Source organism: Mobula birostris, chromosome 31, assembly GCF_030028105.1.
Source record: "Mobula birostris isolate sMobBir1 chromosome 31, sMobBir1.hap1, whole genome shotgun sequence".
NCBI classification, from domain to species: Eukaryota; Metazoa; Chordata; class Chondrichthyes; order Myliobatiformes; family Myliobatidae; genus Mobula; species Mobula birostris.
In genome coordinates this window covers 29,149,370-29,161,872 of record NC_092400.1, presented here as the reverse complement: position 1 = coordinate 29,161,872, position 12,503 = coordinate 29,149,370, and the positions used below count along the sequence as shown (strand labels likewise).

Sequence of the window (12,503 nt, the reverse complement as noted above, 5' to 3'; positions counted from 1 at the left end):
CACCACTTAAGCTACATTTAGATAGACACCTGAATAGGCAGGTGATTGTGGGATATAGACCCTGTGCAGGCAGATGAATTTAATTTAGCATCATGGTTGTTGCAGACATGGTGGGTTGAAGTGCTTGTTCCCTTGTTGTATAACTTTGTTTCTGTTTTGTACCTGACACACTGCATTTAGTTTGTAAACATTTTCTTAATCACATTAATACTAGTGTGTGATCAATCAATAGGAGAGAAGCTTGAAGAATGATTACTCTGTCTCATTGTACCACCACCTTTAAAAAGAAAGCATCTAGGAGGGTGTCAGTAGCTGAATATAATAATTTGGGAGATAAAAATGGTGTATTTGGATCATTGTCTATGTATAATGGAGATGGAGCATCATGATTTACACAAAGGATAGTGGCAACTAACAGAAATGCAAACTCTTTGAAAACCAGTTGTTCTATTAGATTTTAGCCTGCCCTTATTATATGCGCTAGCAGATAAAATTGAATTAATTTATATTGTACATAATGGCATTGAAATGTACACCACTTGTTCATTCAAGTAGATTCAAAGATTCTGAAGATAGTAATTGAAAAAGCCATTGATGCTTCATCCTTTCACAGGTATCTGCAATATAATATCACAGTTTCCTGACAGTAACCTGAAAAGAATGGATGTGAACTGTTAACTTTCATTTGTTGATGTGGGCTATAATTAATTTTGCCCCAATTCTTGCAGGGTACTTGAATGAGACTAAAGAATGCTTACTGTATTATGTTTCTAGTCTGAGCTAGAGGCTGCCATCAAAAGAAACCTTTGTATTTCTGCTGGAGCATGCTCGGGGATCTGCTTTGTTGTTTAGAAAAACTATTATAATTGGATAGCCAACCAGAGTGTTGGCACTATCAGTAAGTTGAAAGACTTGATTGTCCAGGAAACCAAAGAAACATCCAGTTTTAAACTAATCTCAAATAGTGAAAATAGCTTTCCTGAGAGATTTCTAATTGGCTCTAAATTTGTTCAAGATTCACTTCAACAAATTATGAATCAAAAACATGTTGGTGCATCTGCTCTCTAATAGGGAAAGCACAGAAGTAATTTAAGGACTTGAAAATGATTCAACAGGAATTAATAAAATGTATATACTGTAAATGATCAATATTGAACCATATTGACAACCTGAACCCATTCTTTTTGCTTGATTGGTTATGAATAGTTAAATACATCAGCATACAGATATGATGTAAACAATGTGCCTTAATGTATTTGCATTGATTTTAAAATCATGTGAATGAATTGCATATTCTTTGTTAGTTTACATTTGTGTATCTGATAGAACTTCCTTTGTGTCCTTCAAAATTTAATTGATTTCATCCTTTTTGTGCCCTTTGAAGTGATTGCACATCGGTTATCTTTTCAGTAATTAACTGAGTTCAGATGGACAGATGAAAACCCAAATAGATTATTTTCTTGTATGTACCCAAAGGTAAAACTTTGGAATTGTTGCATTAATGGACAGTGTTGTGGAACTAAATCCAATCACCTGTTTAGCCTTGTCATTGGTATGTTTCTGGGAGAAGATCAGATACAAATTTTCAAGGGATGGGTGCCTTATCTTGGCCAGTAATTTCCACACATCTCTTGGCTTTTGCAGTATTAGGAAAATGAAATGGGTATTCTATATTTTAATATGCTTTTGATATAAAATTTTCAGTAACATTGCAGTGCAGATAATTGTTTCCCCTGGTTTTCACAGTAATTGTAAAGCTCTTGGGAGTTCTGGTGCTTGGTCACCCATTACAAATTAATTCTAATTTTAAAATTACCATCATGTGACTTAAACTACACTCTTACGTTGGCAGGCTTACAAATGGCCATGCAACTACCCAAAAATGAATTTTGTTTCCTTGTAGAGCCTAGCTTTAAAAATTTTGTTTCAATAACATTATAAGGCCACAAATGATGAAAACGCTTTACCATTCAAAAACTAATACTTTTAGAATAGTCCATGTAGTCCTTCCTATATTTTTACCTATGACCTTAATAAAAAGATCTGCAAAAATCATGTTAGTTACAGTTGGGATAAGATTCATACCTTATGGGTAGTAAGGTTGGCATCAAGTCTTCACCAACTATGTGAACCCTTTCCTGGCTACAATCAATATGTAAATAACTACTGACAAATCAATGAACACAAAGTCCAATAATAAGAATTTCAAGCCTTGGGTTCATTGGTTTGTTAGTAGTTACTTACATATTGATTGTAAAATGTTTTTCCCCATCTTCAATCAGCCACGTTTTCTGATCCATAGTGCATGAATCATTGTGTTAGATAAAACCTCCTGAGTATTTGTTAGTTTGTCCATTTATAGGAACTCCGTGACAAGATGGGCTTCTTGCAGCTTGGATGTCTACCTCAAGTTACTTGTCATCTTGCTGAGACATCAGACTATTATTTGAAAGGCATTCATGTGATCTCCAACCCTTTTTTTGGGTAACATATTGCTTTTCTCCTTATTTCTAGCCCTATTCCAATGATTACCTAAATAGCTTGTCTTCAGTGTAGGGCTGAGCTGCCATTAGTAAGGTCTACATGAGTAGACATCAATCACGATGTGTAAATGTACTTGTAAGGTAACTGGGCTCCTCATAATCCAAATGTTCTCATCAGGCTTTAATTACATACTTTACTAATTATGATACATTTAACTCTTATTTATTTTGAGACTAATGGAAGCTATTTTCTAGATTTTCCATTATGGGTTGTTTGTAGAGTACCACTAAAGTGATTTGCATTACAGATTATGTTGTAAATTGCACTCTATCAAACAGACGAAATAAGAGTTTCTAGTCAAAAATGTTTACAGATTCATTTGGTACAGATTCATCAGATTCTATTGATTTGAGAGATTCTCAAAAGTGTTTCAAGGCCACTTTCCATGGAACTTCATTTGTAGTTATTGTTGATGGTGAGCTGCGTCTCTCAGAGAGGCGGGAAAGAAACATGTGCCTTGTCTCAAAGTGGAATTACAGGTAACACAGGCAAAGCTCCCTTTAACTTGGTTTTTAATGTGGCAAGCATGTATACTGTTATTTTATCATTTATTGGACAGCATTAACTCAGGAGCAGTAAAATCAGCATGTTTTTACATTGTTTTATTTCTACACAAAAGCAATTGTAAAATCCAACTATCATTGAAGTCAACAAAATGACATTGCATTTATAGGTCCAATTCACATTATATAAGAAAAGTAAATAGAAAAATGTTTAAAGTTTTTGGGAAGCATTTTGATTGATGACATTGTAGAGTGTGTGGCCCTCTGTTACAAAACAGGGGTGAAGATCATTAATGCCAGGAGAAAGATTACTAATCCTGTTTTGGGCACATATTATAGAATGCATCATGCTCTATCATCAATAAGAGATTTTGTTCAACGAACTTCAGAATCTCTCTTACTGCCTGCCTTCCTCCATATCTTCAATCTTGAGGGTACCATTCAATTTTAGCTTCCAAGTAGCCATTCTAAGACTTTAAAAGTTTGGCAGTTTTTACAGGCTCTTTATTCACATAATCATATGGATCTGGAATATTATATATATATATATATATATATATATATATATATATATCATTGAAATACATGAGAGTATAAATAAAGACAAAGGAAGCTGATGCTCAGAACCCAATTTTTTGTTAACTAATTTGTGAATGGTATCAAGGACATATTGTCCCCCTTGTATACCCCATATTTGACAGTCATGGGTGTTTGAGGTAGTATAGTTTCCCTAGTGCAAATTTGCATGTAAAACATTCTTAAACATTCATCATTGTTTCTTGTGTGCTACTGTTTTATATGCTGAGTACAGCACCATTAAAATTGCACAATTGTCATGCAGTATTTTAACTGAGCACTTTTACTAACGGCAATAATTTCTGGTCTGTGGTGTCCCTTGATTTCACATGTCCTGCAAAAGTGCACCTTAGAAGGTGATCCACCCTCAATAATATAAAAAAAGTCTATCAGCATTATTGAAGATGGAAGGAGCTATGTTAATGCTAAGTGATCTGTTTTTGTTTTCCTTTTAGATATGCATTGAAAGCCTGCTGAAATGAGCAAAATACATGGAAGCTGAAAACAGTGCCAAGCTGAAAAGTTAAATTATCAAATATGCGTATCAGCATGAGAAGGGTTGTTCTGCTCCTTTGCTGTGCTGTTGCTACAATAATGGTAGTTCATATGGGCCAGCACATGTGGGAGTGTCAACAAATACTAAATGAGAATGGAGGATGGTTTCATGGCCGACGAACACACAGCATGATGAAACCTGAAAAGGAAGAATTTGTCATGTATAATTCAAACCACATTGAATATCGCTACAGTAAAAATATGCCCCTAATCTTCATAGGTGGAGTCCCACGAAGTGGGACAACATTAATGCGAGCCATGATGGATGCACATCCAGACATCCGCTGTGGTGAAGAAACACGGATCATCCCACGTGTGCTGGCCATGCGTCAGGTGTGGTCTAAATCAGAACGTGAAAGGATGCGCTTGAATGAAGCAGGAGTGACGGACCATGTCCTGGACTCAGCATTGCAAGCATTTATCTTAGAAGTAATTGCAAAACATGGTGAACCTGCAAAATATTTGTGCAATAAAGATCCTTTCACCTTAAAGTCTTTAAATTATCTATCAAGACTGTTCTCAAAATCTAAATTTATATTAATGATCCGAGATGGACGAGCATCTGTGCACTCAATGATTACAAGAAAAGTGACGATTGCTGGCTTTGATCTTAGTAGCTACAGGGATTGTATAATCAAATGGAACAAGGCTATTGAAATTATGTATAGCCAGTGTATGGAGGTGGGACCCTCCAGGTGTCTCTCAGTTTATTATGAACAGCTGGTATTGCATCCTAAAAAGACAATGGAGCAGATCATGACATTTTTGGATATTCCATGGAGTGATGCTGTTCTGCATCATGAAGAATTAATAGGAAAAGCAGGAGGTGTCTCACTTTCAAAGTGTGTTTGTATTTTGTGTTTTTCTTTCCCCCTCCTTCCCTTGAAGACATTGTGTGGATATGCTACACTTCAGTTGCAGGACCAGTACTAAAAGCTTATTTAAGTGGTGAACATCACAGCTGAGCCTTTAGCCATGCAATGTCCACTGATATTGGATACCAATAGATCACTATATTTCACAGTTAAGAACTTTGTTAAACTTCTCTCAACACAGTGATTCCATAGCTAATCGTAGCAACCACACTGCTCTCCGCCTCTCCAGAGCAGCTAACCTGGGACAGAGTTGGATTTGTAAATTTTTGTTTGAATGGTAGTATTTATTCTCAATATGTATTTTAATTAAAGCAAAGGAACATGATACAGACAAAGTGTTGGTACCATTGAATTCAGTGGCAACATATTGGTGTTACTCAAGTTTTAGAAGAAAGCAATCAATAAGTTGGTAAATTGGTTTATTACTGTCACACATACTGAGGTACAGTGGAAAATTATTTTACATGCTGACAAAACAGATAATTTAATTGCAGCTAAGTATTAAAATAGTACAAGAGAATACAGAATAATGTGTTACAGTTACTGATGAAGTGCAGTATGTATAAACAATATGGTGCAAGGCCTTAACAAGGTAGACTCTGAGGTCAGGAGTACCTCTTAACATACTAGGGAACTATTTAATAGTCTTATAACAGTGGAGTATAAGTCCTTCTTGAACTTGATGGTATGTGCTTTCAGGCTTTGTATCTTCTGCCTGATGACGGGATGGGGCGGGGGGGCCGCGGTGGGAGAAGAGAGAATGTCAGGAATGGGCTGGGTTGTTGATTATGCTGGTTGCTTTACCGAGGCAGTAAGAAGTGTAAACAGACATTAGAGGAGAGGCTGAGCTATGTCCACAACTCTGCACTTTCTTGCAGTCATGGGCAGGGCAGTTGCTATAGCAAGCCATAATGTATCCTGACAGGATATTTCCTGTGGTACACCAATTAAAATTGAGGACATGGCAAAATCTAGTAGAGGTGCTGAAGAATGTTTTTTGGCCATGGCTTTATGTGCTTGTCCCAGGACAGGCTATAACTGATGTTCACTCCTAATTACTTGAAGCTCACAATTCTTCTGACCTTAGCACCATTGATGTAAACAGGAGCCCTTCCCTTCTTGAAGTAAATGGCCAGCTCTTATTTTACTGACATTGAGGGAAAGGATGTTGTCATGAGACTACTAGGTTCTCCATCTCCTTCCTGTACTCTGACGCATCAGTATTTGAGATTCAGCCCACTATGGTAGTATCATCTGCAAATGTAGATGGAATTAGAGCCGAATCTGGCTACGCAGTTGTGCGTGTATAGAGAGTAGAATAGGGGGATGAGTTTGCAGTCTTTTGGTGCATCAATGTTGAACATAATTGTGCCTATCCTTGCTGATTGCAATCTGTTGATCAGGAAGTCAAAGATCCAGTTGCAAAGGGCGATGTCAAGTGCCAGATATGGGAGTGTGTGTGCAGAAGCATTTGCTTGAAATTGTAGTGTTGAAGGTGAACCTGTAGTCGATTAACAATAGTCCGCTATCAGGTGTTTAGCTCCTATAATGTCAGTTACATTAAAATTGGGAATTGAGAGCTGCATAGCAGAACAGCTCATAAAGGAGATGCCTTGGAGTACTAAACGTTTGGGTTCAATTCTGACCTTGTGTATGTCCATGTTAAGTTTGCACATTCTGTTGATGACCAATGATGTGGTTGATAGAACTGACCACTGTAAATTTTCCTTGGTGTATAGGTGAGCTGATGAGAATGTAGGAAGGATTTTTTTAAAAAGGGATTAAAAAGGAAGATCAGTGTAAATCGGTATTTGATGTACATTGTGGACTCAGTAGCCTGAAAGACCTTTTGCATGCTGTATCTATGATCTATGACAAGGGGATGGCATTGGAAGACTTGTGATTACAGAGTTATTTGCATTAAAGCATGAGATAGTGGGCAGACTGTAGAGGATGAGACTTGAGATTAAGATGTTGCAACAATTGAACGTAATGTTGATCAACAAGCATTTGACTGATGAGTAGTTCTTGATGCAAGTTAGGATAAATGACAAAACTTATCAAAGTCATAGCTTTCAAGAAACATGCTAAAGGAAAACACAAGAATTTAAAACAGCAGTAGTTAGCCATTTGAACCCATTCCTTTTCAAAGTTCAAAGTACAACCCTGAGATTTTCTTGCAGGCGTACTCAATAAATCCAATAACAATAATAGAATCAATGAAATACTGCACAGAAAGGTGGACAGCCAGTGTACAAATACAAAAAGATTTTTTAAAATAAACAAATAAGCAGTAAATATTGGGGAGCATGAGATGAAGAGTCTTTTAAAGTGAGTCCACAGGTTGTGGGAACAGTTTAGTGATGGGGCAAGTGAAGTTATGAGAAGTTATCCCCTCTGGTTCAGGAGCCCTGATGGTTGAGGGGTAATAATTGCTCCTGAATTTGGTAGCATGGGTCCTGAGGCTCCTGTACTTTCTTCCTGATGGTAGCAGCGAGAAGAGACCATGACTTGGGTGGCAGGTGTCCCTGATGATGGAAGCTGCTTTCTTGTGACAGCGCTCTGTATCAATGTGCTCAGTGGTGGGGAGGGCTTAACCTGTGATGGACTCGGTTGTATCAAACTACTTTTTGTAGAATTTTCCCTTCAAGGGCATTGGTTTTCCCATACCAGGCTGTCAGGTAATGATGAATGTTTTACTTCAGTGCCATTTTCATTCATTAATTTCATCCATTAAGAGCAAAAGTAAATTTTGATCTCGTGTTGAATATACTCAGTGACTAAGCCTCTAGATTTCATCTTGGATGAAGAAGTTTCTGGATACTTCTGTCTAGAATGGCAGAATATTTATTTTGAGATTTAAAGTCCAGTCTCTAAGTACTTCTTCCAAAGGAAATGTCATCCCTGCACCTACCCAGACAAGCCTCATGTGAATATTGTATATCTCAATTGGATAAGCTCTTATTCTTCTAAATTCTAATACTGGTACAGTCTGCTGAATTTCCCCTTGAACAATAAACTTGCCTTTCCAAGAATTAATTGTGAACCTTTCACATTCTTGCCACAAGTGTATCAACGTTCTAGAGAAGAAACACCATTTACGTGTCCCAAGTAGATAGCACAGAGTAGATATTTAATTTGCTCTGGCTTTCAAAATGATGTCAGTGATTGGCTGCTTGTTTTTTTTTTAAAAAAAAGTTTTCTTCTTACATGATTGGAAGTACAACTTTTTATTTTAAAAGACCTATAGTTCTAATATTAAGTTAAGAATACAGTTTGAAGATCAACAGTTACTTACTTCTCAAATCAAAAAAAGGAAGTATGTAACCTTGATCCAAACACAGTGTTTAACTAATGAGTTCTACTGGTATTTGGTTGCTGGTGTCAGGACTGTTCATCTAGCATCATCAGTCCATGTTTGTTTTTAAGAAAAAAGCCTCTTAAAAGTTTCTTTGTATCCTAGATGAGGATGATTGGAGGTCACTTTTTGTATTGAGAAAATGTTTTACTCTCATGCAATTAATCCTGATGTTGAGTTTTGATCTTGCTATATTTTATGCTTCAAATAAAGAGCGGCTTGAGTTCCTAAATTAACCTTTGCAAAACATTGAGTAAACAGCAGTGGCACAGCCATAAATATCCAAGCTTAATCTTAGCTTTTGACATGCAATCCAAACTATTAAAGAAATTGTTTCAAGATATTTCATTTTGATAAGTTAAAAGAACTTGTGAAAGATTGTTTATTTTCTGTATATTTTGAATTGTGTGTTTTTCAATCTGTAGTTCATAGAACATGGATCAGGAGCAGTCCCTTTGGCACATGATGTCTATGCCGACTGTAGTGCCAGTCCATATCCTTCCATTCCATGCATGTCAATGTTCCTGTATAAATTACTTAAATATTACTATTATATCGGCTCCAACATTCCATGTTAGCATGATCCAAGCATCTACCACACTGTTAATTTACACAATCTTGTTTCACAAATCTCCTTTTAGACTCCTCCTTCCCCCCCCCCCCCCCCTTCCACTTTAAACTTAAGCTCTCTGGTCTGTGACATTTCTATCCTGGAGAAAATGTCTCTGACTACCCAAACTACATCCCTCATAATTTTATAAACTTTTACTAGGTTTTCCCTCAACCTCCAGTGTTCCAGAAAAAACAATCCAAGTTTGTCTAATCTCTCCTCATAGCTAATGCACTGTAATTGAGGAAACCTGGAGAACTTCTACAAACTCTCAAGTCTCTACATCCTTCCTGTAATATATTGACTAGAATTGCCCAGAATACTACAAACTAACTAAAGCTGTGTGCAGCTGCAACATGACTACCTGACTTCTATACCCAATACCCCGATCAATGAAGGCAAGCATGCCACTGTACCTTCTTTACCACCATCTCTACTTGTGTTTCGGGAAACTATGAACTTGCACCTGCCCTTTACTGCGTTTCCCTTATATTTGATCCTCACCCTCAAAGTGCAACTCCTCACTTGCCCGGATTAAATTCCATCTGCCATTTCTCTGATTGATCTATATCTTACTATATCCTATGAAAACCACCATCAGTACCCATAACTCCACCAAATTTTGTGTTGCATGCAAACTCTTTAATCAGCCCATCTGCAGTTTTGTCCAAATAGTTGAGACATGTCATAAACAACAGAGATCCCAGCACTGGTTCCTGCAGAATTCCATTGGTTACAGAACACTGTCTTCTGTCCCCTATGGCCAAGCCAATTTTGAATCTAATATACTAAGTCAATTTGGATCCCACATGTCTCAATTTTCTGTATCAGCTTACCATGAGGGGCTTCAAATATCTTACTAAGCCCATCTAGACAACTTCATCACTCATCTTAGTCACCTTCTCAAAAAATCTCTCATCAAGTTTGTCAGGCATGACCTGCCCTGCACAGAGCCATGCTTACTATGATGCTTTACAAATGCACGCAAGTCCTGTCCGTAAGAATCCTCTCCACTAAATTACCTACCCCTGATGCAAGATTCACTGGTCTATAATTTGCTGGATTATCTCTGTTGCCTTTCTTAAACAAATCAATAATGTTGGCTGCCCACCAGGTCTCTAGGACCTCACCTATAACTAGAGAAGATACAAAAATATCTGTCAAAGCTCCAGCAACCTCCAACATGCCTCCCTGCCTCACCCCTCTCAGTAACTGAGATACATGCTATTAGGCCCAAGGTATTTGCCTAATCTAATGTTTTTCAAGAGGCCAAATACTAACTCCTTGCTACCAAAATTCCATTGAATATTAGCATTCCCCATGCTCATCCTGATATCCTTCATTTCCTTCTCTTTGGTGAATACTAATACCAAGTATTTATTTTGTACCTTTCTCTGGCTCCAGGCATAAATTTTCTCCTTTATCCTTGAGTCATCCTTCCCTCTCCCTAGCTGCCCACTTGTTTTTAATGTATAAAATGTCTTGGGTATTTGCATTACTCTACTCAGTAAAGACATCCCAGGGCCCTGAATGATTTCAGTTTTCTAAAACTTAAATATGAATTTTTTCTCTGATTAAATATTCCAATGTATATTTTTTAGCATTGTTTTGACCAGTCAAATGTGAAAAAGTAACTCTACTGAGGATGGGCAGGATACGGAGGATCAGATTGGAATAATGATGAGTAGCTGAGGATTCTGGAAAATCTCAGCCACGATCAAAAGAGCCTCAGGAAAACCGGTCAAATCTAAGATGTTTCTTTTAAAGCTCCCATCTATGTCCCCAATCTTCCAAATTTAGGGTACTAACTAGTAGTGAGTAGTAATATTTGATAGAGCTAATCATAAACCTGGTATTTTATAAAACTATATTTTTTCTCCTTTTGCAGAATAGAGAGATCCACTGACCAAGTTATCAAGCCAGTTAATCTTGAGGCTTTGACCAAGTGGGTGGGACACATTCCTGATGGTGTGGTTGAGGAAATGGCAAGGATAGCACCAATGTTGGCCAAATTAGGCTATGATCCCAATGCCAATCCACCAAATTATGGAAATCCTGATGCATTAGTAATTAATAACACCAAAAGGGTATGTTCAAACATCTTACTCAAAATACTTATAGCTTTCAAGTTTTAATTTTTTTTATTGTATTGCAGATAAGGCACTTCTTGGTCTATAATTATTGTCAGTTAGTGCATGTGAATGGCTTATGGCTCTCAATTTGGTCCTTGTTTATGGACTTATTAATTTGCTATCTCTTTCACTGTGGTCATGTCTGCTGCAGAGGGTATCATGCCAAATAATTATTCTTTATTTGAATTTTCAACTGGGTCAGTATCAAAGCCAAGCTCCATACCATTTTCTTATGATGTCTGTACTTCCTAGCAAGGATTAATATCTGGTTTAAAAAATGCTTCCCCTTTCTTCCCTGGAAGCAATGAGATTAATTTAAGTCCCATCCATCAATCTGTAATTTAATTTTTTATGTCTAAAAATGGTGCAATACAGTTTTCTGATCGTAAGAATTTGATATGTAGTGAATCATGGATACTGATCAGTGCTTATTGGTTCATCAACTATTTCAAGAATTAATTTTTCATTGTACATTCAAAGTTTGAGGGGTTTTTTAAGGTTGATAAGTAATGGAGCAAGGTTACTATATTAATATAACACTCACAACACGCTGGAGGAACTCAGCAGGTTGGGCAGCATCTGTGGAAACGAGTCGACGTTTCAGGGTGGAACCCTTCATCAGGACTGAAGAGAGAAGGGGCAGAGGCCCTATAAAGAAGGTGGGGGAGGGTAGGAAGGAGAAGGCTGGTAGGTTCCAGGTAAAAAACCAGTAAGGTGAAAGATAAAGGGGTGGGGGAGGAGAAGCAGGGAGGGGATAGGCAGGAAAGGTGAAGAAGGAATAGGGGAAAACACAATGGGTAGTAGAAGGAGGCAGAACCATGAGGGAGGTGATAGGTAGCTTATTTTGTGTTTACTATATTAATGTACTGGAAGCAATAATTTTTATGTTTTTGGTTATTACAAGTTTCTGTCCCCTAAATAAGAAGTTTATAATGTTTTTCAATGGCTGAGTTGGCAGCAGCATTCTAGGGCTTCTAGAGTGTGCATCAGATAAGGATATGATCTCTTCTTTCTTGCCCCTCGAACAGAATCCCACTAAGGAGCACCAGGCCGTTGTCTCCTACACCATCACTGACCTCATTAAATTTGGGGATCTCAACCTCTATGAGGTTGGACTGCCACCAACCTCATAGATCCCTCACCCCACACCTCCCGTTTCTACTTCCTACCCAAGATCCACAAACCTGCCTGTCCAGGTAGACCCATTATCTCTGCTTGTTGCTGCTCCACTGAACTCATCTGCATACCTCAAGTCAGTTTTATGCCTCCTGGTTCAATCCCTTCCTACCTACATCCGTGACACTTCACATGCTCTTGATCTTTTCAATGATTTCAGGTTCCCTTATTTTC

At 37.6% G+C, this 12,503-nt stretch overlaps 1 protein-coding gene across 2 annotated transcripts in view; it reads left to right on the top strand.

Annotated features, from left to right (window-relative positions):
* Nucleotides 1-12,503, top strand: part of LOC140190682 (protein-tyrosine sulfotransferase 2-like) — a 93,106-nt gene that overhangs the window by 67,467 nt on the left and 13,136 nt on the right. For both annotated transcript variants that reach the window (XM_072247468.1, XM_072247469.1), the window contains 2 exons: nucleotides 4,079-5,020; nucleotides 10,910-11,108. In XM_072247468.1, the coding sequence (XP_072103569.1) occupies nucleotides 4,161-5,020; nucleotides 10,910-11,108 (1,059 nt within the window). In that variant the 5' untranslated portion in view covers nucleotides 4,079-4,160. The remainder of the gene's footprint in view (nucleotides 1-4,078; nucleotides 5,021-10,909; nucleotides 11,109-12,503) is intronic.